At 38.9% G+C, this 27,929-nt stretch overlaps 2 protein-coding genes across 6 annotated transcripts; one reads left to right on the top strand and one right to left on the bottom strand.

Moving 5' to 3' along the window:
- Nucleotides 1-289: 289 nt before the first annotated feature.
- Nucleotides 290-20,820, bottom strand: NPY1R (neuropeptide Y receptor Y1). Of its 5 annotated transcripts, XM_042935146.1 has the most exons (5): nt 20,703-20,820; nt 9,199-9,305; nt 7,479-7,582; nt 2,130-2,976; nt 290-2,025 (listed from the first exon to the last, which is right to left on the bottom strand). In XM_042935146.1, exons 4-5 carry the CDS (start codon nt 2,823-2,825, stop codon nt 1,573-1,575), a joined length of 1,149 nt encoding a protein of 382 aa, XP_042791080.1. In that variant the 5' UTR covers nt 2,826-2,976; nt 7,479-7,582; nt 9,199-9,305; nt 20,703-20,820; the 3' UTR covers nt 290-1,572. The 5 variants fall into 5 exon arrangements, with proteins under 5 accessions (XP_042791080.1, XP_042791079.1, XP_042791082.1 ...); XM_042935145.1 differs by lacking the exon at nt 20,703-20,820 and having other exon boundaries at nt 9,199-9,504; XM_042935148.1 differs by lacking the exons at nt 9,199-9,305; nt 20,703-20,820 and adding an exon at nt 9,050-9,082.
- NPY5R (neuropeptide Y receptor Y5) lies at nt 20,325-27,762 on the top strand. Its single transcript, XM_042935143.1, has 2 exons — nt 20,325-20,390; nt 26,134-27,762. Exon 2 carries the CDS (start codon nt 26,143-26,145, stop codon nt 27,481-27,483), a length of 1,341 nt encoding a protein of 446 aa, XP_042791077.1. The 5' UTR covers nt 20,325-20,390; nt 26,134-26,142; the 3' UTR covers nt 27,484-27,762.
- The last annotated feature ends 167 nt before the right edge of the window (nt 27,763-27,929 follow it).

Below are 27,929 nucleotides of genomic sequence, written 5' to 3'. Positions count from 1 at the left end.
CGCAATTTAGTCATTATACATTCATTTGTTTAAGAAAAATTTTTTGAAAAACTTCTAAGTACCTGGCACTGTGTTAAATGCACTGGGGGCAGTCATGTAAAATAGCTCCTGCCTCCAAGAAGCTTCACGAAGCAGAGGAAGGAGACTGGGACATCAGTGGTTATACCACGGGGTAGAAATGTTTCATTAGTAAGCAGAAATAGGATGTTGTGGGAACATCATGAGAGGGAAACCATGAGTCAAAAAAAAAAATTTAAGCTTGAAGAGAGACACAAAAGAGACTACTCAAAAAAAGCAAAAACAATTTTAATAAAGACAATGTGTGCCTTCTAAAATCAAACACATTTAATACGTTTATAATACACTGAAGTTGTATCTTGTTCTTTAAAATATCTTCTCTCCAAATGACTCTGAGCCTCAATCATGAATACAGGATGCATGAAATTAAGTATATTAATATAACACAACCACTTAGTACTCTATACAGTACATTATTTACAAGACTACACAAGGCACACAGTTCATACAAGTTAAAATGGGCTATATGAAGTGTTCTCAGTTTTCAGGTATTTATCCCTGCCAGCCAGGGTGAACATTCTTTTAACATTATACTTTGGTGTCCTCCTTTGAAAAACGGACATTGAAAAAGTTAAAAATGAGTTACTATATAGGCACTGATGTATGGAAAATACACTCTGCGTTTTTACATATCGAAAGCTGGAAATACCTTTAAGCCACATATATATTTAGGCTAGAAAACTGGACAAACACTGAACAGTTTGTGAAGAATGGAAAGCCTCTTGACCAACAATTCAGATGAATATAATTCAACTATTTGCTGCACTACCAGTTTGCTTGTTAAATTAATTGCTCTGAAACCCTTTGGTTGTCAGGTACCAAAATAGTTTTGAAGTTAGAGAACTGCTTTCCCACTTAATTCTTGTGGGTGGCCCAATTCCCCATGATATTCACAGCTGAGAAGTATTTTTATGCATTTTTATCTTAAGTGATAAATCAGGAGCAAATTAAATCCTGTCTTAAATTTAAAAAAAAAATGCAAATCACTCTTCAATGACTTCAGACTGTAGGTATGTAAGACAGAGACTCAGCTCCACATCTCGAATGCTGCTTTTGCTGTCACCTCTGTAACAGACTGAAATGTCTATCATTACATCAGGATTGCCCAATCTATTGACCGTGTAACCTAATGAAATAGGGATAGCCCAATCTAATGCGTATCAGATACCGTGCTTCTAAAGTCAGTCAGTAGTAGTCCTTTAAAGCAATTTTATTCCAACAAGTCAAGTATAAAAGTCTTTGTATTATATGCATACGTTTACAAAAAGCACTTCAAGGATGTCTGGTCAAACTAATGTCAGAAAATTCCAAAGTCCATACATTTTGTCCGAATTTAATTCTGACAGTTACAATTAAAGCGGTAAAAAGCAAGACAAACAAATCTTGGTCTTTCTTAAATGATTACAACCTCACTCCTTGGGGGAATAAAAGTATTGTTGTGGGTTGTGCTCGGTTTTAGACAGGTGTCATCTGGGGCAATATGCTAGAGCAGTTTCAGATTTTTTCATTATCATCATTGTTGATTTTCTTAAATGCGACTGGGCTTGCTTGTTTCAAAGAAGTCTTAGAAACATCTGTGTGCATGGTAGACATAGCTATTGTCTCATAGTCATCATCCCGAGACCGGAAATCACAAAAGTTAAAGAAGAACTGTAAGTCTCTCTGGAAATTTTTGTTCAGAAATCCATAAAATATGGGGTTGACACAAGTGGATATCATTGCTGTAAGATGGCAGAGCAAGAATAGTAGATTATGGTTGCACGTAGCAATGATCTGATGATTCCAATCAAACACAGTGTTAAAGATGGTAAGAGGCAGCCAGCAGACCGCAAATGCTACCACAATGGACAACAGCATGATGTTGATTCTTTTGGTTTCACTGGACCTGTACTTATTGTCTCTCATCTTGTCCATCATATTGTTTCTCCTTTTTAAGCGTATATATATCTACAGAGAGAGAGAGAAAAAAAGTTCAAATAGAACCACCAAGTTAATGTGGAATTCTGTGGAAAGAAGGTTAAAATGGAAATGGCAGGGGGAAGTTTTCTTACCTTGAAGTAGCAAATAAATATAAAACAGAGTGGGCCAAAATACTGCAGCATCAAGAGGAGAGTTGTGTAAGACAACCTATGAGAGTCCGATGGAAATTTATCAAAGCACACGTACTTGTCCTTGAACGCGTCAAGTGTCACGTTCTGGAACGGTTCATCGGTCAGTACTTGATAGATGAGAAAAGGTAGAGAAGAAACCACAGCAAGGACCCAAATGACGGCAATACCTACGTAAGCATGTCTGTTATTTGGTCTCCACCCTCGTGGGTTGATTATCAGCTGATGTCGCTCCACGGCGATGAGAACCAGAGAGAAAATGGACACAGTGATCGAAACACATTGCACAAAAGGATTCAATTTGCACATTGCCTCACCAAAAACCCAGTGGTCCATTAATGTGTAGACAAATGTGAAGGGGAGACACATGATGGCAACAAGCAAGTCTGAGAAGGAAAGGTTCACTATCAGGATATTGGTAACATTTCTCATCTCCTTTTGTTTCAAGATGATTATGATCAACGCCAGGTTTCCAGAGACTCCAAGAATTATTACAGCTCCATAAGCAAGAGCTAATGTAAATATCATGGCCAAGGGCAGATGGCAATCATCACTTTCAAAAGCCAAAAACTGGGAATTCTCTGAAAAATTACATAGGATTGAATGATTTTCAACCTGGGACATTAATGTTGAATTCATTTTGATTGGTTTGGTTGTTATAGATTATTCTAGACAAATGGAAAATATGTTTCTTCAAAGCAGATCAAATATTCAGCTTATTCTTATTCTTCATATTACAATCCATTTATGAAAATTATTCTGAATTCTTCATTCCCTTGAACTGAACAATCTGTAAAGAGAAAATGACCAATGGCATTACTAATTTCACCGAAGGCAGTCAAAATGACTTCTGACTCACAGTGCTGTTTTAAGTGAAAACACTGAAATAAAGAAACAAAATGTAATCTCTATAAACACCTTTTTTTAAAAAAATAGCAGAAACACTGCCAACATTTTGAGGAAAACCTCTTCTAATATTTTTAATTGGGCTAGCAACTAGCAATTGACTACATTACTACATTTTGACTCGGCAAAATACAGTAGTCTGTAAATCAGTAAGGTGTGTGTAAATCTCATGCCCAAAGTCTTATATAAACCACTGTCAACAGATTCCTAAATATTGTAAAAAATGAGCATGTAACAAAAAATTTAATGTATGGGTTAAAACATAAGATATGAAACAAAGAAAAACAGCAAAAAAAACCACATTTCCCTAATTCTTCCTCTTATATTAGAGAAATGAGATAATTCACTAAGTTGTACTAATAGCTCCACCATACACTGAACTGCTCTTTAAGGCAGACATTATTTGGCACAAGTATATTCCAAAGGAGATGACCAATACAGTGCAACATGAGAACTTTGTCCTATGAAGGACTGTGGAAGGGAGATGTCTAATCCAGAAAAGAATAGGCATGGTATAGACGTCTTCTCATATCTGAATGGGTAGCATGCATGTTAGCAAACTGGGCTTAGAATATTATGTCTGACTACATAAGCTAGAAACAGGACCAAGGGAAGTATATTAGTGTGTATTAAAAACAAAACAAATTTCACATCACTATGATGTGAACAGAAGTTTAATCAAATGAAATCAACTGCCTGCAGAACTATGGAGCGCTCCATACACAAGAGTCTGTAGCTACTACACAAAATTGACTTCTGGGGAGCTCTTGCATTGTGTAGGAAGGAGATTCAACTGGATAACGCTGAAGTTCCTTCTAACTTTTAAGAGTCTATGATTTTATTAATGTCAGAAGCTTTCAAAGGATTTCTAAGGTTTTATACATGTAAATATCCTCCCTCCCCGCTAGACTGTATACCCACACAATGCAGGGGTCTACATTTTAGTGGTAATTTTGATCTTTCACGGCATTTTGTGATGCAAAGACTCTTTTCTCACCAACAGGACAAATTACAGACAATGGTGGTTTTTTAAAGTTAAAAGCTCCTTTAAAAAAAAAAATCTGATTTCCTCTAGATTGTTAAATACATATAGGAGATTAGGGATTTCTTATGTTAATTAACAGGCCATTGTGCTTGTGTTAAGAAAGGGAATTGCATTTGTTTCTTTTTTATGTGAGAATAAAGAAAATCATGCAGATTTACTTCCATTTCAAGGAGGTAAGAATTTAATGAAACATTTGCCTTTTAAGTGACACCTCTAATGAACCTTTTTTTTGAGTGTTTCTGCTTTCTAGAACATGAGGTGTTTTTTATTATAAAACCACAATTTAGCTTTATAACACTGAATAAAAATAAAGATTTCCAACATTTAGAGAGAATGAAACTATTAAGACGAAGAATGATTTCAAGTGTAAATGTTTTTAGAAGCATGGCTCTCCCCTCCTCTGTGCAACAACCAGTAAATAATGACTCTTAAACTTAATGCAGTAAATTCGGTGCCTGGGTGGCTCAGCTGGTTAACTGTCTGACTTTGGCTCAGGCCATGATTTTGCAATTTGTGGATTCAAGCCCTGCATAGGGGTCTGTGCTAACAGCTCAGAGCCTGGAGCCTGCTTCAGGTTCTGTGTGTCTCCCTCTCTCTCTCTGCCCCTCCCACCCCCCCCCAAAATTAAAAAAACATCAAAAAAATTAAAAATAAGTAAATAAAAAATAAACAAACTTAATGCAGTAATTACCATTTTTCTCTCAAGAATACCAAAGGCAGAGAGATAACCTCTGTCTCTTAGTGTCTGAGAACAAACATTGGAGAATAATCTAATCTAAATAATTATCTAAAATATCTAAATCTAAATATCTAATCTAAAATAATTATCTAAATATCTAATCTAAAATAATTTCTTTTTTTATTTTGGATAATTTATCATTTTTTTTAATATTCATTATTTATTTTTGATAGAGAGACAGATCACTAGCAGGTGAAGGGCAGAGAGAGAGGGGGGACACAGAATCTGAAGCAAGCTCCAGGCTCTGAGCTGTCAGCACACAGCCCAACACGGCGCTCAAACCTAGGAACTGTGAGATCATGACCTGAGCTGAAGTTGGACGCTTCACCGACTGAGCCACCCAGGCGCCCCAATAATCTAACATTTCTTTGAAAATTCCTCACTGAAGAATGCAAGAAAATTTTGCGTACTTCATATTCAGTTTGCTATCGTGATAGTCAACATGACTTAGTGAACTGTGAGCTTCTCTTCATTATTTAAAGTGAAACTCGCATGATAGAAAAGTGTATCCTCTTTATCCTATGACTTCTCTTGGTTCCCTGTCACTAAACACCACCAGAATCCTGGACTAAGACACATGTGAGTACATCCCTCAGCCTGACACTTGACGACCTCTACGTTTTGCCTCCCTCCTTGTTCCAACAGCCCCATTGTGAGTGCTCTTTTCCAGGTCCTCACAGCCCACCAGGTGCCCCCCAGCCTGTTTCAGCCTCCACGTTCATCTTCGTCTCTGCCATTGCTCTTTCCGGCTGTTCTGTCTCACCACCAATCCAAACTCTACTCATCTCTGAAAGCATCATTTAGTGCCCTTGAATCCTTAACTGGCTCCTCCCAATTATGACATAACCTCTTTTAGATAGGCAGTGTATATACCTTGTAGGACTTTGCAAATGTTAGATTTAGAATAAAAAACCGTGTTGACTGACCTAGTAGGTGCGTGGCTGAAATAGCAGGTTCTTGGGTGAATTAATCCTAACATCAATAACTCAATTCTGTCATAGTCCTTTTAACAAGCAAGATGGATGCTAATTATAATAATCATTTTATTAGGTCAGGTATATAGGGGAAAATGTTCCACTGTGTGTTAAAAAACGAATTGTTTCTGAAAAACTTCATTAATCCAATAAATGTTTATTGAACACATTTTGTTTTTGTTTTTAATGTTTATTTAGTTTTGAGAGAGCGAGGGCATGAGTGGGGGAGGGGCAGCGAAAGAGGGAGACACATGATCTGAAGCAGGCTCCAGACTCTGAGCCCTCACCTCAGCACAGAGATCCACAAAGGGCTCAAACTCACCAACGGTGAGATCATTACCTGAGCCGAAGTGGGATGCTTAATCAACTGAGCCACACAGACACCTCTTGAATACTTATTTTGTATCAGGCATTGTTTTAGTGGAGACAACAGTGACCTCACGGAGTGAGTTTCCAGTCTTGTGGGCAAAGAAAGCCAAGAAAAAATAAACTGGTAAAAGGGATAGTATGCCAGATGATAAGTATTCACGCAGAAAAATAAAGCAAGGAAGGGGTTCTGGGGTTGTCGGGACCTGTACTTTATTACTGGGTGGTAGGGAAGGCCTCGGTTTGCCTCAAAAGGTGGCATATGAGCTAAGACCTGAAAGTGGTGAGTGGGGAGGCCATGTTGATATGTCAGCGACAGTATCCCATGTGGAAAGAACAAAGGCAAAATCCTTGAGGCCAGAGTTTACCTGGTGTATTAAACACCAATGATAAGTAGGATAAGTAAGAGAGAGACTAGTAGGAAAATAATTAGGAAGGGTAAGCAGAAGAGGAACAGATTATGTAAGGCCTTATTCCATGGGACAGTCTGACTTCTTCTCTGAGAAAAATGAGGAACCAGTGGAGTCTTTGGCAAAGGTGTAAAGTCACAGGATTTGTTTTACATTATTACTGTAGCTGCTGCTTTCAACAGATTTAAGACAGGAAAGAGAAGTAGGGAGATTCATTAAGAGGCTAATACAATAATCCAGATTAGAGCTAGTGGAGGCCCAGACTGAGGCGTTTACAGTGCAAAGGAAGAAAAATTGAAAATTTAAATCCATTGACTTATTTTGACAAAATTCCATACATACTGGAATTAATGTAAAAGTTTTCAAATTATTACAACTACAGGCTACAGAGGCCACTTCCTGCAGATGGTTTTAAGTGAATATACTGAAATTCAACTCTGAACCCTCTGGAATTATATTTGATGGACATGCTCTGTGAGGAATAGCAGTCTTTCTATTAAGTAGATGCTAATTTAACTATACAGAAAATGCAAACTATTTTTTAAGTGTTTGCAAAGCCTCCTTTTCTAAGTGCATGTTGGGTAGTCATTCCAGTTTGGTAAAACCCTTCTGCACTGGATAAAATGTGTATTTTCGACCTACCTTAGTATAATTTCAAGAAAGAACGGTTGTCAGCAAATAATACTCAGAGAGAAAGCATTCACATAATCTTTGCAAAAGAAAAATAATGACATTCACTATTCTGATATTTAAAATAAGATATGCAACTAAAGACACTGCAAAAATTAAAAGTTGTTAAATCTCAATATAGCTGTCATGAGCAATTAGAGACAAAATAGAAATACTACATACATCATCAGATGGAAAATTGGCCCCCTTCCAAAGGGAAATTTCCTTATCCTTTCCAATTGGAATGCTGGTCTTTCACTGCTTGCTGTTCTTAGTGCTGTTACTACCTGAAAATACAGGGTTTCTGGTCATAACCTGCAGCAGATAAATTTTTTTGTATACTCACAACTGGCTGTTCACCTTATGTGTTTGGAAAAGAAATGTCAGCCTTATTACATAGAGCCTCCCAAAGTTACTGCTAGTTTATCCATCCACATGAGTTACATAATTCTCTGTTCCTTCCTCTCCCAGGAGGGCTGGTTCAACAGACAGCTGCCTTAAAACCATAAGGAAAGAGACTAATAATGCAGTAGTCACCCACCGAAAAGCACTTAGTCTTTAGTCATAGGTGGGGTACTGGGCTGGACAGCTTTCTGCTCTCTTTACCAGGAAAGCATTCTAGAGTCTTGGGACTGACAGATACTGTTTCTCTGTCCAGGTAGTGACAAGCAAGCTTTCCATTTCCCCCTGCCTGGGGGCCACCTAGTGAGATATGCTTTTTTCGTAGGACCCAGGTAAGCATGGCAAATCTGAACGATCTGGAAAAAAAAAAAAAAAGAAAGAAAAAAAGAGAAAGAAGAAAGAAAAGAGATGTCAAAACACACTCCCTCTTTGCCCTCCCCTAACTTTTTCCTGTGCTTCAGCAGTTACCAAAGAATGAAATGGGCTGGTTAAATCAAAATTCCTGGTGCCACGTTTACGTGCCCACCTTTTTTCATACAGTGTAGTTAGGTGAACTGCTCCCGATTTTCCTCATTCTTACACTTCTGGCCCCCTCTTCCATTTGCCAGCCATCTATCAAGGTCTCTCCACCCGTGATGAGACTGGCAAACAAAGCATCCAAACCAACCAAAAATAAAAGAAGCACAGCCAGTTCTCTCTGGACCAACTTCAGTTCTTAAGACATTCGCCTGTCTACCTGGAGAGACCAACTGAACACTCTTAAGCCACCTCTATCTACCTCCAGTCCATGCCCAATCTCCTAACCCTGCCGGGTTCCATCATCGCTGTTCCAAAAGGAGCTAAAGAGTTGGATGACTGAAACTCAGAAATAAAAGGCTAGAGCTCAGAGTGTCTACCGGGGCGCAGCGACAGACTGGAAGGGCCCAGCACCGACGGAGCGGGGCTCCATTCCAGCCCAGACGCAGGGAACCCACAAGTGTCCGGGGGCGCCGCGCCTGAGCTGGGGTCCGCGGGCCCCCCGCGGGACACGTGCGGTGGGACGGGGACCAAAGCGGCGAGTGGTCACTCGCCAAACCCACCCTTCCTCAGACAATCCCAGCCACCGGTTCCCTCCGCTCAAACTCCAGCGCAGCCTCTAGCGCAGCCAGCTCCAAAAAACCGTGGAAGATGCGCGAGGTCAAGGGAAGACAGCCTTACGAGAACCCGAAGAGGCAAGAACTCAGATCCCCGTCCGGAAATCCTCGCGGAGCAGGGTGCACGGATGCAGCCAACTCCCGGTTACGAACGTCGGCCCCCACCCATGGGCAGGGCTCTTGGAGTTGTCCGATCATCTGCAGCACCTTGCGACCTACCTGCACCGGGAGCCCAACTGAAAAGCTGACTCCATGCCCCACCTCAGTTTCCCAGAGTCAATTCCGGGCACTCGGCAGGTTTTTTTTCCTTCGTCTTTCATCCTCCACCCCCTCAAAAGTCCTTAACAAGGTGTAAACTTGAAACTTACCCTCTGTTGGATTCGTCGTTTTCGCCCGTTTATTAAAGCGGGAAGAATGGTAATGGAAGGGATAGAGCCGGGAGAAAAGATCCGCTGGTATTTCTCCTGCTCAAATCCTAAAGATTGATGAAGATAGGAAGAGACGCCCCCTTAAAGCCGAACTCCACCTTATCCCCGGATCACGTGACGGCGCCCCGCGAGTAGCGCCTGCTGCTCCCCCCACAAACACCTCAGCTTGGGTATACACTTCGGGGGTGCGTTGCCTAGGAATTCTGGAAGGAAGAGAAATTAAACATATCCACACGTTGTTAAACACAGACGCACGGTGCAAAGGAAAGTAAGCACTCATCCCCACAGTCCTGGACTCCCAGGAAAGCAAGACAATGTCACAGGGCTTTAGAAAGTCAGAGCCACTGTTTTCCTTTGTTTGCAGGTCAGTGCCATCTTGTGGCCGAACTTCTACCCGGCTGAAAAGCTGGAGCGTCAGCCCAAGTCAAGACTGAAAGGGGGTGTTATTTAGGAGAAAAGGAAATGTGAAATTCACCGCAACAATGTTACTAATATGTTCCTTGCTTTTTTTGGTGACCTTTGTATATTTCTCACACCAGTACCGAAAAGTTTTTTGTTTTTTGGTTTCTTTTGCCCCCATTTTAAAAGCGAACAAAGAGAAGACCTTAAAAAGCAAAAGTAGCAAATCTCGGATGAGCTAGCCTGGCCTTTGTCCTTCTTTCTTTCCACTGAGAAAATGCAGTTAGGTTTGTTCCCAGTGCCTAGCTGCTTTTTTTAGGGGAGCACGCTGAACGGAACATTTCCCTGGTGGTCAAAATTCAATGCCACTTCCTCGGTGCTTAATCTACCCTTGTACTGAACGTTAGGAAGAAAAGAATGGAATGTACACAGAGTACATTGACGGTAGCAAAGACATCATGGTGCCCGGTGATTCAGGATCACTACTGATAACACTGATCTCAGATGTTGTACATAGTTGTATTCCACTCTGAAAAACCAAAGTTGTGTATTTCACTCACACTCACACACACACACACACATTATTTACTGGTGAGGATGAATAAAACTTCTTCCAAATCAAGCTGCCAAAAAAAATAAAAAGCGCTCCTAATAAAGATACAAGACACTGCCTAGGATATGCATAAAAGTTTTGTTACATAACAACTATGATTGCATTCTGTCTTCAAACCAAAAAAAAAAAAAAAAAAAAAAAATCCAAGACAAAGGGAATGACCTAAACTTTACACTGTTAAAATATGTTTTCTTTCTCTGGCAAAATAAACAGTATTTAAAGTTCAGTATAAGTCATAGCTCATTTATTTGTATAGTGTGGTAAACATCTGGTTTTTTTTCCAGGAAATCTTTCTAAAATATTTGTATTTAGACATTTTTATATAGTTGAAAAGGGATTATGATCAAGATTTAAAATATCGTGGTCATGTAATAAATAAACTACAATAGTAGATGGGAACATACATTTTACAAAATCCTACTACTGGTTAAACAGAGTAAAATGGCAAGTATATTTTCTTTTATTCTTTTTTTTGTTTCAACTAAGGATGAAAATATAAGGCATAATTTAGGAATTTAAATTCTTTTAAAGAGCAATAACTCTAGGTTTCTAATCACCTGTCTACTCCATTCCCTCAAGTCACATTCTGAGAAGCAAGTTTGCCCCAAGGTTTTGATCATCAAACTGGCTATTTTTATTCTGCTCCAAGCATTACTAATGTAATAATTTAATTCTCCATGAAGAATACATTTTCATGTAAACATTTGTGCCATGTCAGCAAATATTTTGGAGCTGAAAATACAATCTGGACTCATTAGACACTTTCCTTTCTGTATTTCCCAACAATGCTAAGAAAGTCATGTCTGCAAGAATGCCCCAAATAAACATGGACATTGTATTTTACCTTTCTAACTGAATTGCCATAAAGTGTCCCCCATAAGGCAAATTCATAAAGCTGCATTCTTGAAATATTAATATTAAATACCGTTCTTTGAAAGTTCATTGGTCTCAAAGACTTTTCTATGTCAAATTCTGTAATGCAAAAACAAGTTTTGAAATGCTCACCAACAGCAGCAAATTGTATAATTCTCCAGGAGTATCATTTACTAAGTACTTTTTCAAAGTGTAAAATGTAAAATAAAATTAAATTTTAAAAAGTGTAAAATCAAAAAATTCAGGATAGTATAATAACCTAATGCAACAGAAGATCCTCTTATATAATGTAATCTTATGGAAGGTTTCAAATAACATAATCTGAGTTCCTCAGAAGACATGTGTTAAAGAGTAATGTGAATTCCTCAAAAGATGTATTAAAGAGAAGATATGTGTGAAATAAAGAAATTCTTTTTCTACTCTTAAATGAACAGCCAGTTTTATACTTTCTTATTTGGAATTCAAACTAGATAAAACCTCTTCGCTAGGGAGAGAGTTTTCCATTTTGTGTATTGCCTTCTGAAATTTCATAGCATTCTGACCTATAAACCATGACTAGGAGAATTAAATTAATGACCTGTTCTCATGTTCTCTTGGGCAAGTCTTTTGTTCTGTCATTTAAACAGAAGAATAGGCTTTCCTCATTAAATCTCTGTAGACCTTAGTTTTATCATCCAGAAAATGGTCTGGCCCTTTAAATTGCATGATTCAATGACTGCCTAGATAAAAGTGTATCACTCTACCTGCTGCTGGAATTTATCCATTGTAACTACTTTATTGGTCTCTTGATGAATTTCTGCTCCAAGAGTTAATTAAAGTTTCTAAAATGCTATTAGGCCTTGATACAGGAAAATTGTCATAAATTATCGCTCAGCTAAATCTTGATAGGCATTAACACTACATAGGAAAACTAGAACGTAGATGATATTGTAAGGAGAAAATTCCACTGGGGTAAAACTTAATATGAACCATGCTGGTGAATCAGTTCATAGTCTATGCATTAATTAGGTGTCAGTTTTTCCTTCTTTCTGTAACTTACCTATTGCATTTATTTGAATCGATGATGTCACAGAATATAGATTGCAACATTATTTTATGGACCACTGAGAAAGAGAGAAAATGCTTCCAGTAAAGCAATGACACACAATCGATTATAAAAGAATCTCAAAGTGAGAGTACTAAAATATTTTTTTAATAAAGTCCTCATCTTAAAACCAATGAAATATAGGGGGTAAAGAGTTTTGACTAAATTGGTTAGTACAATCAAATAGTCAATACAATCACTTAATTCAATTGGATTCATTGGACTAACTAATTAAGAATTATTAATTGTTTTTGGGACTTAACTAGCAGAAAGGAGTGCAAATTTTCTTTAAAATGTTACTATACAAGTATGTAGGCAAACAATTCAATATATTCCTTGTGTAGAGGAACTAAGTAATATTTATGGATTTGTTCTTGATTAGAAACGGGAATGCACTTCAAGAAAGTTCTCATTCAGTCACATAGCCCACAGACTGAGAGTATCTTTTTTAAATCTGTCAGAATAAGACTATAGAGGACTAGACTCTTAAAATTATTTAGTAAATATCCAAATATTTTACTGTAGATCTCACCTCGTCAGACACCCTTCAGACATTCAACAAAAGTATAATGTTATTTTACAAAAGTGTCACATTATGTATTTATTGCATGGTATAATGAACAGAGCTTGCCATTGTTACTATTATTTGTTTTGATTTTTGTCACTATTCACTTCATATCTCCTCTCAAAGACATGGAGTAGGAATAGCTGGTGAGAAGGACAAGTGTGAACACCACCTCTGAAACTTGTATCGTCTATGACAAGTATGTCTGACAGTTCATCTTGCCCCACTCCCCAAATCTCAGGCTTAACATTAGACCTTTTCACAACACTTTGCTTAGGTAAGTATCCCTTCTTCATTCCTTTGTTTAAAGTCTAGCTGTTGCTTTTCTTTCTCCAGATACATATAAATCTACAAAGAGGAAAAATATCTAAAGATGGGCTGGGGTATAATCGGACTCTTCTGAACCCAGGAAATTGCTTGGCTACCACTCTCTACTAGCATAGCACATAGGTGAAAATAATGCAACTGCATAGATTATTGAAACTACACACTCAAAACTTTCGTTGAACCTTAAATATCACCCCAAAATTCTTGGGCTTGAGTGACTTCCAATGTCTCTCCTTTTAGAAGATATTTCAAATTGTCACATTTCTCCCCTAGTCTCCTACCTCATATCCCATTTTCAATGGACTCCCCCTTCCTTCTGAATTAAGTAAAAATGATAGCGTATTTACTCCCTAAATTCCATATCCCTCATTTCAGCAGTGAATCCTCTCTCCCAGCTGTTTCAGCCCCCAGGCTTTGAGTCAGCCTAGCCCACTGAGTTTTCCCTGCTGACACCCGAAACACCAAGTGACAGCGACAAGCCACCACCATTGTGCTCTCCCACTCAATCCATGAGAATAAATTCCATGAGTGAGTTGTTGTCTTATTCCACTAAATTTGGGAGGTTTGTTACACAATAATATAAGTATAACACCTGTTTATTCAACAACTCCGTTTTCTTGGCTCAATACTAAAACGAAAACAAAAATAAAATTGCTCACTCTTTCATTGTAACTCCCTCACCCATGTCATTGCTTTTGTAGTTGCTTCTCTTTCTGGTAACTTCTCCCAAAATAAAAAAAACATTTACTGTCCTCTCATTTGCTCCTCAAATATGGCCCACCTACCCACCTCTGCCCATAACACCAATGACCAAAGCCCGTGGACACAATTCAGACTTTATTATATTTATTCTTTATGTTGCATTTGACTCTTTACACCATCCTATGCTCTTGGAATCTTCTTTTCCTTTGACTTCATGAACTCCACACTGCAGGCTTTACTCATCCCCTCCTGGATGCTCCTCAGTCTCCTCTCCCAGGATCTGCTGTCTCTCTCTACTTCTTTAGCTGTTTTCCTTCCCAGGACCCTACTATATAAATCGGCCCAAGATGGCACATGTGTATTAGCTTAAAGTGGCCCCCATATTGTTTTCTTCTTCACAGCAGGCTACGACGATTAGCCCAAAGCCAGACAGCACCAAACTCAAATTCTCACACATCTAATTGCTTTAAATTAATTTTAATATGTATATTTTTAACCAGTTAGAATCCATCTACTTTTCATACTCTGAGAAGCTGAACCCATCATGTGTAAACCAGAGATGAAACAAATCCTATCGCCATGACAGATACCAAATTGTTGCTGCCCTTTGGAGCTTTCTGAACCAAGTCTCCCCACTTGGCCACTGAGGGATGTCACCTAGATAAATAAGCCCACTCTCTATTTTCCCATTCTCCCCAAGAGTCCCCTGTCCTATCTCTCTTCTGGATGTAGCACCCCTGGATGAGCTGTTATCTCTGGAGGCACTGTTGCTGGGAGAGACTTCCCATCATGCAACTCTGTCCAAGACCACCACCAAAAAGGCTTGTGTGTTACTGCCTTTTGTGGTCTTGTCTCTTCCTTGATTGACCAGACAGCCCCAAATTTATCATCTCATTCTTAATCTTCTCCTTTTTTTAAACCCTTAATGCATAATCATATTCTTTGCCATCAATTACATGCTTGTATACTCATAACCCTAAATCTCTCTCTAGAGGACAGATCTCTCTCAGGCTTCATTGGCAAATTCTCTTCTCAGTCAGTAGATGGGATCTCAGTCATTGTCATCATCTCTATCCCTCAAACCAGAATCTAAGAATTGTCCCGTGTTTCTCTCTCACACCCTCAAATTCAGTTGCTCACACATTCCCATTGATTTTACCCCCTAAACATGTCTCTGATGTGTTCTTTCATATCCATCAAGCTGTACTTCTTTGTCTGCAAAATGGTCTCTCTGCCTCAGTGGCTTTCACAGCCCTCCAGTAATATCCCTCCCCAGCTTAAATAGTCGAGTTGCTCTCTGAACCCTTCAAGTGCCATGTCCTTTTAACCAATATTTTCAGTATCATCCTCCACCACTTCCCACACACTCAGGCATACTGAACTATTTGTATTTCTCCAACTGGAACACCCTCTCTCGCCTTGACGCTATTTCCCCACTTCGTACTTGCCCATCCCTGCCATTTGGAGCTTTAACTTTCATCAATTCCTCCTCAAGCTTCAGTTCAAGGATCTTGTCTACTATGAAGCCCTCTTTTATATCTCTCAATCTCCCCAAATGCCCCCATACGCTGAATGTGTCTTATTTATATTCCGGCAGGACTCTAAGTTTATTTCTAACACAGAATTTAGTACGCTATATGTAATTAATTATTTATTTGCACACATTTCTGGAAGGTAGTGGCTACTCTTTTCATCTCCTTAAACGCACAGCCCAGAATTCTATCTGGTGTATCATAAGATACTGACAAAAGTTCTCCTGAAGGGCTGAAGAACAAGGAATAAAGTAGGATAACGCAAACTATGAACATCACAAACCAAACCCATTTGTTCATCTCAAACATTTAAAAATGTCTTGGGCATTTTAGTTATGGTGGATTATTGCTATTTTTATACATACACATATTACATGTATACATATACTTTACATATCTGTAAATATATATTTTATACATATATATCTTACTGTATACTTGTCTTGATTCTTCTCATATTCTTTATTTTTTTATGTATTGATTCTGCTTTCCCCATTAAGTGTAAGCTTGAAAAATGAATCCTACTGCCTTTAAAAATGCATATAATGTGTAATGAAAATGTCTCATAACTTTTTCTACTTGCTGAATAATATACTTTTAAAAGCTGAAGTACCTGTGAGCGTGATAAGAATAAGAATATGGCAACAGATACATTTTTGAAGAGCATATCATTTAACCGCCATTTAATCAACTTTTGATTCTGGGCTTTTGCTTTGAGCACCTCTTTAAACATTCTTTTTAAAGACTATTCAAAACAAACCATCAAAAACAAACAAACCATTTCTCTTTCATTTCCATTTAAATATAGTAAAGCTATATTTAAACTTGTAAGTATGATTTAAAATACTAACCATGAAAATTTAGCTAAGAAATGGAAATTTGTATTAAAAAGCAATATTGGGGGGAGCTTATCAACACTACCACTTCTTGTTTTGATTTACAGAAGGGAAGAATATATGGCCTATATATGGATTTACATGATAGAAATATTATGTCTTCTTCTTTTCTGTATCTTGTGCTGAAATTTTTAAAATGATATAATTAGATAAAGAATCATTTGTTGGGGCACCTAGGTGGCTCAGTTGGCTAAGTGCCTGACTTCCGCTCAGGTCATGATCTCACAGTTCATGGGTTCGAACCCTGCGTCGGGCTCTGTGCTGACAGCTCAGAGGCTGGAGCCTGCTTCCGATTCTGTCTCCCTCTCTCTCTCTCTGCTCCTCCCCCATTCACACTCTGTCTCTCTCTCTCTCCAAGAAAAAAAAAAAAAGAATCATTTGTTCATATGTAAGACATCCACATTTTTTAATAAGAATGTATCAAGTATCATTATATAGTTATTATAGCTGCAGGGAAGAGAATGTGCCAGTATAATGGAAAACTATCAACAGTATTTTCTTCTTCTTTTTTTCTAATATGGAGAGGAGAGAAACAATTTCTATGACCATAACATTTTTCTGAAGATCCAAAAAGTGTCTTTTTCTACACATATGTCTATAATGCATACTTCTTAAAGGCATAAAGTCATAGGTAGTCAGAGCTCAAAGGGGATTCCATATCTACTAGTCAAAGCATTTCATTTTACAAAGAAAGTGAAGACTAAAAAGGTCAAGTGTTTCGTCTAAAGCCCGGCCAGTAATTTGGAATAAAACCTGGATGAAATCCAGGTGTTCTGGTTGTGTCCATTATACAAATACATTTGTGATTTGTGATTGTATAACTATATATATATGTGTATCACATATATGTGTTTATGTATTTTTAACATGGCAAATTTATTTTAAAAAAAGAACCATACATCTTGTTTGGAAATCAGTCACTATTTTATGCTTAATGATTTAATCGTTAGAAAATCAAAAGGAAAGATAAAGTGTTGCTTAAGTAGCACAGTGCTTGTCAGAAGAAGGCAATTATGTGTTTATAGTGCCCCCTTAGGACCTCAAAATTATCATCGAATTATCTGGGAAAATGGCTCTATGCACTCGACATTTTGGATTAATATTTTTTTTGTTTTCGTTCCTTAAAACAATTGCCTGTATTTCACAATTATGTTAGTTTCTTGTTTTAAGTCCTAAATATTGATTATATGACAAACTATAACAATTCCAAAGAAATCAATGCATCAATCAGCATCACAAAAACATTTTTGGTAATACCCAGAAATGGCCCTTCCCACATCTTTTAAGAATTAAGGATTTAAATTTACCATGATAGAAACAGTGGCAAAAGAAATGTTCTTTATGAATGTAACATTCTTCATGAGTGTAACATTCTTCATGAATGTAACAAAAATCTTCACAGAAATAAAATGCATCACATAAAGTAACACTATTTTTCTACTTTATTTGTCACCACTATTCCTATATATTCCTATATATCAACATTACATATCATTTGAGATTATGTTAAAGCACTTTAGTATTCATCCTTCACAAATGGTCCCTGTTATTAAAATGCAGCAATAACTTTGACAAAAACAACAGACATGTTCCTCAGAGAAATGTCAGTCCAAGCATTGTTTGGAGAGTGTTTTATTATTCAATAATTTGTCTTAGGAGTCCGAGTGATTTTAACTTTCACCTTTAGAGATATGCTTTCTTTCATAACTGATGAAGAACCATGAGAACTGGAAAACACCCAGTTTAATTTCGTAGCATGCATAAAATCCAACTTAATTTCCCAAATGAGTATTTTATAAATAGTGAGTAGCAAAAATATATAGAGCAGAAGTGTACATTACTATCTGTGTTCCCAGAGGTAGTACTTTACCTGCTTCAATTGACTCCATAAAATAGGAACAAAATTACTTATTATGGTCTACAAAGAGTGATGATGATTAGTTTTGAATCCCTCCTGGGAACTTTGAAGATAAAAGCACACTGATCTTCATATCTTCCTCTTTATGTAGCATACTGTTGGAATTTCAAGTTGACAGTATCTTAGAAAAAAAAAGATTCTTAATAATTTGTTTATTCCATGTATGTTGAATGTGTATTTAAAGAAGAGATTCTGACTCCCTTTTTGAGGCTTGCATGTTTGTGTATGCAGTGGGAAAGGAATGGTGGGTTAATCAAAATCTCCATCTCAATCACATGTTGGCCTTTTATTTTTAATACTCTAATAATAACAGTTACTTCAACCTAAGGGTTGATATTATAAAAAAAAAAAAACAAATTAGTGGAAAAGAAAACAATAAAATCCATCTTGTATTTTTAACATACAAAAGCTTGCACCATAGCTAATATTTTAGAAGACAGTCACAATGGGGTTCATTTAGAAGTTGTTTTAAAGACAATGCATATTTGAAGAAGGTATGTATTATAACCGTGCAACGGATGGAAGCATAGACATTTATGTGGCAATGTGTAGTGCAGTAACCATGCAGATGTTGGAGTTAAGAAAGTCTAAGAACCAAACTTTGTTTTCTCACCAGTCCCCCCGTGTTGACATTACCATCCCTCAGCTCACCGACTGCAGGATCCAATGGGCCTGCTCAGACTGACTATTCTGTCAAGCATTTGGGGAGAATGTACTAGAATTCTAGAAATAAAACAGAAAAGAATGGAATAGGAACTGGATTTGCCTGAAGTATTTAAAAGCTCTTGGATGCCTTTCTAGCTGACACAATGACAATGTATAGATCCCTTGGGTGTCATATGTTAAAATTCAGCAGAGAAGAGGCACAAGAATTTTGGTCGACTTCTAGGGAAACCACTAGGGTTTGCTGCCCCCAGAAATTACATTTACAAATCGCCTTGCTCCCAAGAGACATGGTCCTCTCCAGTTTACAGAATGCCTGTCCCATTGGATTGCACCAAACACCAAGCACTTGATGCTATGATTGTCACATAATCATTTTCAGTTTTGAAATATACAACAAATACAATCTTCCTCCTGCAAGGCCATGGTCAAAAACATAGGGATCTCTACCTCCAATCTCTTTCTCCAGTGTGTCTCTCCATCCCTCTCTCTCGCCACTCCCTGCCTCTTACACGCACATGCGCGCGCGCACACACACACACACACACACACACACACACGTACACGCACACGGGGCAGAGAAGCCTAAAATACCTGCCAACTAATGACTGACAAAAATAAGGCCAACCTGCACCACAGATTGGGAAACACTGAGGATGGGAATCACATTGAGGAGAAACAGAGGGCTAAGTTTTGTGGTGTTTTTTGGTTAATGAGTTGGGTTTTTTGTTTTGTTTTGTTTTTTAAGAAAAAAACCTATCACAATTCTTTATTCCCGAGTCTTCTTTATGTTACTGAAAAGCCCTGGGAAACGTGGATCCCATTTCACCCTCACTCCTCCGCTCCACGCCGATTGCCCACTCCCACAACTACTTCTCCTCAGAAGTGGGAATAAATCCTTTTTCCTGTTCTCCGCGATGGATCAAATTGCTGACCCCTTTGTGTCCCCTGCCCCTCCAGATCAGCCTCTCCACCTAGACTTCTCCCTTGCTCACTCCAAGAGGGTGGGAGAAAGAGCAGCATTCTGTTTTGGTTTTGGTTTTCATTTTTTCCGAACAAAGGGAAAACCTGGGCCTTGAAGCTTTTTCTCAGGGAGCCTAAGCTCTGAGAGGTACCCCTGCACTCCCACATCAGCTCAAGCCTCCGAGTTCACTTCACCAGGCTGGGGACACAACCGGCAAAAATCTCCCAGCTCGTCAAGTTAACTTGGCCTCGGCCAGCAACCAGAGGCCAGGGTGACGGGGTACCCTGCCGGGGGCCTGCAGCTTCCTCCTGGGGCCCCAAACAGCAAGGTAGGGGCTGGGATGCCCCGACCCCCGGCTTGGGGAGAAGCTGGCGCGGAGCAGGCGCCCTGGAGCAGGGTCTCTGGGGTCCCGGGAGCAGTCACGTGTTCCCGAGGCGCCTCTAAAACCCCCGCTGCTCCCCGCTCCTTCCTCCCTACCCCCACCACTTTCCCACCGCCACCTTCAGGTCCTCCCCCTGCAGCCGCCACTCGCTCGGGCGCAGGAGCGACCGCGTTCCCGGGAACCGAGGCACCAGCACCGGCCCGGGAGCCCCGAGGTACGGGGTTCAGCCTCTCCCCGCCGCTCCCTTCCACGCGGGGGTGGGCTTGCAAGGAGGGGCCGAGGCCGTTTCTGGCTCGCGCGGCTAGTCCGCTCTGGGCCCGGGAGCCGCACCCCTGTCCCCGGTCCCCGGTCCCCGGTCCCCGGTCCCCGGGTGTATTGGGATCTCCCGAGATGGAGGGTGGGGAAGCCCAAGGCAGAGCGGTGAAAAAGTGGGGATTTGGGGGTGGCCGAACAGTCAACTGTTAGGCTTGAAGGGAGAGCAGGGAAGGGACCAAGCGGAATTCTTTAGTGCGGGGCAAGTACTCACCCGGGGTGGAACTGGCGCTGGCCGAACCCAGGAGGAGTGTCCAGAATCCGAGCTGGAGCTTGGTCAGGAGGAGGCGGGAGGGGGGTGCGCGGGGACCTAGCGCTCCCCCTGGGTGCGAGCCCCGGGTGCAGCCCGGCTGGCGTCCGAGGCAAGGGAACGGCAGCCCGCGGGGTGCTCGGCTAGTGCACAGCCCTAGCCGGGCTCTGGCGAGGTCCCGGGGCGCAGTCCACCGGGCTCCACACGGGCAGTTCCACCTGCCGCGCGGTCCCGCAGCTGGCCGCAGACCCGGAGGCAGCCGCGCGCCTGGATTTGCGCTCCTGTTTGCAAGGTGGCCTCAAATGACAAATGCGAGCAATACCAGACATCCATACACCTCGAATTCCACCAACAGGGAATTTTTATCCCCAAGTTCACAGACCTTTAGTTTATCTTTTAAAGAAACTGAACCATTGTGTTGGATCAAAGTCGAAAGACTTGGCCACAGATCATGGAATAGCCTGAGGCTTTCAACAGAATTTTGAGTCCGAATGCAATTTAAAATTTCAGATTTCTCAAGGGAAGAGAAACTCTGCTGTTAGACTTGAGAAGGGAGGGTGGCGCGTGCCTGCGTGTTTGTCAGCTGAGCAGAGCTGTATTTATCTTTCCAACTCAAATTTTGCCAGACTCTAGCTTTAAAAATAAATCATGGGAATATTGGAGAACATGGAATCTCGCCATTGTTCCAGGATGATAGCAAAATCGGCGATAGTTGATATTCTACCATTGCTAGAGGAAAAAAAAAAATTCATGTATTTTATTCTTTTGTGTGTGATTGGCATCCTCTGTGCAAAGATGTGCATTTTCATAAGACAGGAAATTATCTTAACAAAGGAACCTTATTTAAATATATAAGCTGTCTTTTAGAATCCTCTGAGTTCCCCCCTATTATTCTTTTTAAGAGCTATCTACCTCACATACTTAAAGTCTATTGGGAAGATTTCATTTGTCTCGGTGTCAGATATAGATCGATTTTTATAAGAAAATTACAATATCAGAAAATTACACTAAGTCTACAAAGACTTTTTCACAGTCACCACACTTTGAGGAAGAACTTATATTTTTCCACTTTTTACTGTGAGGGTTGAAGTTGGATGTACAGCCCTGTGGAAACTGATGGTGAGAGAGAAAACTGGGTACGAAAGAAGAAAAGCTCATAAGTAAGCACAACAAAGGTTTCACACAGTCAGCATCAAGTTTCCTCTAAAATAATATTTCACTTTTCAAACATTCTTTCTGGTTACATCTCATAATTTGCTTAGCACTCTGAGATGAAGGAAAGTACACATATTGCATTACTTTTATTATGTGAAGTATGTTGCATAGGATTGTACAGTGTTCATTATAACACTTGTTGAAAAGCAGATCATTATTAAACAGATTTACATTTCCATTATATGTTTGCTTATTGTGCTTTTCAGGGAAGTGAAGGGGTAAGTTTAAGAAAAGAAATCCTTTGTGGTTTTGGGTTTTTTTTTTTTTTTTCATTTTAAAGTAGTTCCTCTACCTTTGATTTTTCAATTAAAGAAAAAAAAAAAGACAAATCTTATTGGACAACTATTTCCTACTGTTTAAAACCTCCCCTGGCTATTGTCAGGGAGGAAGAAATTTTTCTTTGTCCAAAGTTCTTCTAGTTGGACTAAGAATTAAATTTCCCTGAGACAGATTAACAGGAGAAAATCAAATTTAGTTTCCTACCTATGGGGAATCTACACAGACATGGAAATTCCAAAGACAGGCAAAATGAGGCATATGTGTCATCCTAGGCTAAGGAGAGGGGTAAGGGAGGAAAGCTACTAGCAGGAAGGTAGGAGATGTTTGGAAAACAAAGGTTGCCCTGTTATACAGTTAAGTTTCTTAGGTAAAAAGGAATCTCTATAAATAGCTCTTTTGTGGGTACAGGTCCCCTATCTAAAATTTTTTAGGCAGTTGGTGGGGAGGTCAAAGTTTCTTCCTGAGTCTTTTGGGTCTTGATTATTTTCAGCTCAAAATAATCTGCATGCCAATGTGTGGTCCATTTTGGATAGCCTGCCCTGGGTGGGGGGAGCCCTATAAGAGGGCACTTTTAAAGAAATAGCTCTGCATCCCCTTTCTTCTCCCCCTATTTGCAATATCTCTCGTGAGAAGTCATTGGAGCAAAGATTCACAAAATGCTCATTTAGTGCAGAGCATCATGTTAGGTGTCATGTGTATTTTTATGTTTAGATGGGATGGATCGGTTTGTGTTAGAGGAACAGCAGCACAGTCACACTAAAATAAAATGAATGTTAAATGAATGAATGTTAGGAGAGGGAAAAAACATAAGAAAAAATGATAATTTATCAATCTGTCAATAGGTACAAGTAAGCATCCATGATTTTCAGCAACAGTGTGTTTGTGCCATAGTAAAAAAGTATATCACTAGCAATCAGGAGAATGTCATTCATTCATTCATAATCCATTTAGGGCCTTTTATATCTCAGGCACTTGCAGTCTATAATTAATTACTTGTTGTGTAGCCTTGAAATAACCCCTGGAAATATTACCACATAGTACCTTTTATTTGTTACCTTTATGCCAGAGCCTAGCAGAGCACCTAGCACGTCAGCTGTTCAGTAAATGCTAGTTGAATGAATAAGGGAAGGAACAACTAATCTTAGCTATTCATTAATAAAAGGAGCCTCCCCTTTAAAATTGTATTTAAAGTAGAGTTTTTTAAGGAGGGCAAGAAGTGTTGCCCTCAGTGTTTCCCGTGTCCAGTGAATACTTAGGACGACATTTCCTTCATCTGCTTACTGATAAGGCAGTGGTTTTTATAATGTAATGAACTGAGGATTTTATGGACATGTATTGTTAGAGAAAAATTTTAGTGACACGATGCAATCTGATGTATTTCTTTTACATTTAAATAAAAACATGTTATAAATATTTTTTGCTATTTTAGTTTTATGTTGCTTATGTGATAGCCTTTATGACTGAAGATGCCTCATTTAAAATTTTAAAGTGCTAAACTATCACCATTGTCTATGGATGTATCTCCTCATTTCATTTTAGGGCCATTTGAAAACCTGTCTAATTTCAGTGGTTCCTATATATATGTCTATGTAAAAAGATACACACACACACACACACACACACACACACACACACACATGTATATATATATATAGACCTATAGTCACACTCTATCCTGAATTTTCCTATATTCCCCAAATGATTCATTTCTATTATTTCAAGGTTGGGAAAATTAAACTATTTTCTTAAGTGATAAATAGTAAGTGTTTACTTAGTATCCTCTATGTACAACATAATTCTCTTAAGCACCATTACTATCATAAAAAGAATTAAGATGTTTCCTTTATCTCCATTACAGTCCAATGGAGAAGACTGACCACTGCATTGGAGACAATCTGAAGTTAAGCCTCAAAACCCCATTGTTTCTATTACCCCAAATTATGTTGCATTTCCTCTTCCTTCAAAAAATTGTGGAGAGTAATATTTTACTTTAAAGGAGCATCATCCTCCAGTTACATGCCCCAAGAAAACACAAAGCCATTGTAGAATCATCTATGCAACTTCTCTTTTGTCCTTACCTTGGTAGTAGAAAAAGCAATCAGTAACCACAGATCTACAACAAAAAAGGATTGTTTCAAGAAAGTGAGTCAAAAGAAGAATGAATAAGCAGGATACACAGGAACAACCTGTACACGTTATAAGTACAAATAGGATTATAAACAAGGTAGATGAAACCAGGGGTTATCAGAACCCAGGAAATTAGGCAAAAAGGCCAGTCAAGGCTACTTTGATTAGAAGCTCACTAATCCATTCAGAGTAGTTACTGGGAGGCAATTATCTGATAATATGATGAATAAAATGATTCAGTAGGCCACGTGAGTAACTTTTTTTGTTTACATTTTTTTTTTAAGTTAATTTATTTTTGACAGAGACAGAGTGCGAGCATGAGCTGGGGAGGGACAGGGGGAGAGAGGGAGGAGACACAGAATCCTAAGCAGGCTCCAGGCTCCAAGCTGTCAGCACAGAGCCCGACGCGGGGCTTGAACTCACAAATTGTGAGATCATGACCTGGGCCTGTCTCTCTATGTCTCTGAAAAATGAATAACCTTAAAAAATAAAAAAAATAAAAAAAATAAAAAAAGAGGACAAGAGGTCCTTTTGCCTCTTACTGATATATTATAGACAGTTTGTGTTTCATCAGGCAATACTGTCAAATCTCCAATATGTAGCAATAAATAAGAAATACCATTGTGCTATTAATAATATTACATTATTAATTTTGTTTGAAATGAAAAAACTTATTATGGGGTATGATATTGGTATTACTTATACATTTAACTTTAAGATATAAATTTTCATTCGGCCATATGAATGTATTCAGTCTTTAAAGCTGAAAATTATTTTCACTTTTTAAATTAAAAAGTAAACAGGTAATTTTTTTTTAAACACTAGCAGACTGCTGGCCAGTGGCTATCCTAATTCATGATAATCTGGCACCTCTTAAAGGACTAAGAATTGATCATGGAATGACTGCCATCCAGTATTGTGCACACGGAGTCAACAGTACAGCTTGATAAACACTTATTAAGTGCCTACTGTATACACCTAAGTCCTGGGGTGATCTTTCTACACTTGAGAAGCTTAAATTTGAACAAGATAATATTTAAGATACTAGACACTTGTTTGAATTTTTCATTTTTCCATAAATATTTATTTAGCACCCACGATGGTGAAGTTATTGGGCCATGGATTGTGGTAGATGCCACAGTGAATAAAGGACAATTTTCTGCTTTTCCATTGCTTATAAATAAATAAGGGAGGCTGCTATGCATTTTAATTGCATAGCAAAGCAAATTGTGACATTCGCATCAGACAGCTATAAACAGAGCAGTATGGGGGTTCCAAAGAGGAGATCACATCCAGTTGAGTAGACTAAGGAATACTTTAGCATAGGTGACTTTTAAGTTTGACCTTGATTGAAGTTGGAAATGAAGGAATGTTTAAGGTAAGATTATGTGACTACACCATGAGTAGGCACCGTGACAGGATAAATAATAGCAATGAGCTGTTGTAAATTAGGTATCTTGAAGCTCTTACATATATTTGCCTTTTCCTTCCCTTTCGTCATATCTACATAAATTTAAAAAACAAGGTTTGCTATTTTACAACACATTAACACACCACAGAAGTGATGGTAGGCTTAGATTTACTGTAATTGTTATTGGCTGATATTTGCTGTGCTCTTAGAACCAGTTCAAGACCTCCCAAAACTTTTTTGGGAGATTAGTAAGGTAACAGGAGCAAATTGTAAAATTTAGTTTCCCTCTCAGTGTATTAATTTATAGTGGTCACGTAACTTTTTTTTTTAAGTTGGTAACTAATGTCTTTTTATTCCAAGCAGGACTGTGATATGGATTTAGAGCTCCAGGACTTTTATAACAAGACACTTGCCACTGAGAACAGTACTGGGGCCCCTCGGAGCTCTGATTTCCCAGTGTGGGATGACTATAAAAGCAGTGTAGATGACCTGCAGTATTTTCTGATTGGACTTTACACATTTGTAAGTCTTCTTGGTTTCATGGGGAATCTCCTTATTTTAATGGCACTCATGAGAAAGCGTAACCAGAAGACTACAGTAAACTTCCTCATAGGAAATTTGGCCTTCTCTGATATCTTGGTTGTGTTGTTTTGCTCACCTTTCACACTGACCTCCGTCTTGCTGGATCAGTGGATGTTTGGCAAAGTCATGTGTCATATTATGCCTTTTCTTCAGTGTGTTTCAGTTCTGGTCTCAACTTTAATTTTAATATCAATTGCCATTGTCAGGTATCATATGATAAAACATCCTATATCTAATAATTTAACGGCAAACCATGGCTACTTCTTGATAGCTACTGTCTGGACGCTAGGTTTTGCGATTTGTTCTCCCCTTCCAGTGTTTCACAGTCTGGTGGAACTTCAGGAAACATTTGGCTCAACACTGCTGAGCAGCAGGTATTTATGCGTTGAGTCGTGGCCATCCGATTCATACAGAATTGCTTTTACCATCTCTTTATTGTTAGTTCAGTATATTCTGCCCTTGGTGTGTCTAACCATAAGTCATACCAGTGTCTGCAGGAGTATAAGCTGTGGGTTGTCCAACCAAGAAAGCAAACTAGAAGAAAATGAGATGATCAACTTAACTCTTCATCCATTCAAAAAGAGTGGGCCTCAGGGGAAACTTTCCAGCAGCCAGAAATGGAGCTATTCATTCATCAGAAAACACAGAAGAAGATACAGCAAGAAGACAGCGTGCGTGTTACCTGCTCCAGCAAGACCTTCTCAAGAGAACCATTCAAGAATGCTTCCAGAAAACTTTGGGTCTGTAAAAAGTCAGCTCTCGTCATCCAGTAAGTTCATACCAGGAGTCCCCACCTGCTTTGAGATGAAACCTGAAGAAAACTCAGACGTTCATGAAATGAGAGTAAACCGTTCGATCATGAGGATAAAAAAGAGATCTCGAAGTGTTTTTTATAGACTAACCATATTGATATTGGTGTTTGCTGTTAGCTGGATGCCACTACACCTTTTCCATGTGGTAACTGATTTTAATGATAACCTTATTTCAAATAGGCATTTCAAGTTGGTGTATTGCATCTGTCATTTGTTAGGCATGATGTCTTGTTGTCTGAATCCTATTCTGTATGGATTTCTTAATAATGGGATCAAAGCTGATTTAATTTCCCTTATACAGTGTCTTCATATGTCATAATCCCAAATGTTTATCAAGGAAAGAACAAATGTTGGGATGGTCTAAAACACATTCACAATAACTATTTATGTATAGTAAACACGTTTTAGTAACATGAAATTCAATTTATGTATAAGAGTTCTGGATTTGAATGTCAATTCATAATATATGGAAGATAATTTTCATGTGTTATATATAATATGATGAGTTCATTTAGTTACATAAAGTCAATGTCAGTACACTCTGTAATTTCATTTTAAATATGGGGCACCTGGGTGGCTCAGTCGGTTGAGTGTCCGACTTTGGCTCAGGTCATGATCTCGCTGTCTATGAGTTTGAACCCCGCGTTGGGCTCTGTGCTGACAGCTCAGAGCCTGGAGCCTGCTTCAGATTCGGTGTCTCCCTCTCTCCCTGCCCCTCTGCCACTTGTGCTCTGTCTCTCAAAAACTAAATAAACATTTAAAAAA

The sequence above is a fragment of the Panthera leo genome, chromosome B1 (assembly GCF_018350215.1).
Source record: "Panthera leo isolate Ple1 chromosome B1, P.leo_Ple1_pat1.1, whole genome shotgun sequence".
In the NCBI taxonomy this organism is placed as follows: Eukaryota; Metazoa; Chordata; class Mammalia; order Carnivora; family Felidae; genus Panthera; species Panthera leo.
The sequence above is the reverse complement of the archived record's forward strand: the minus strand, read 5'-3'. Positions and strand labels throughout refer to the sequence as shown.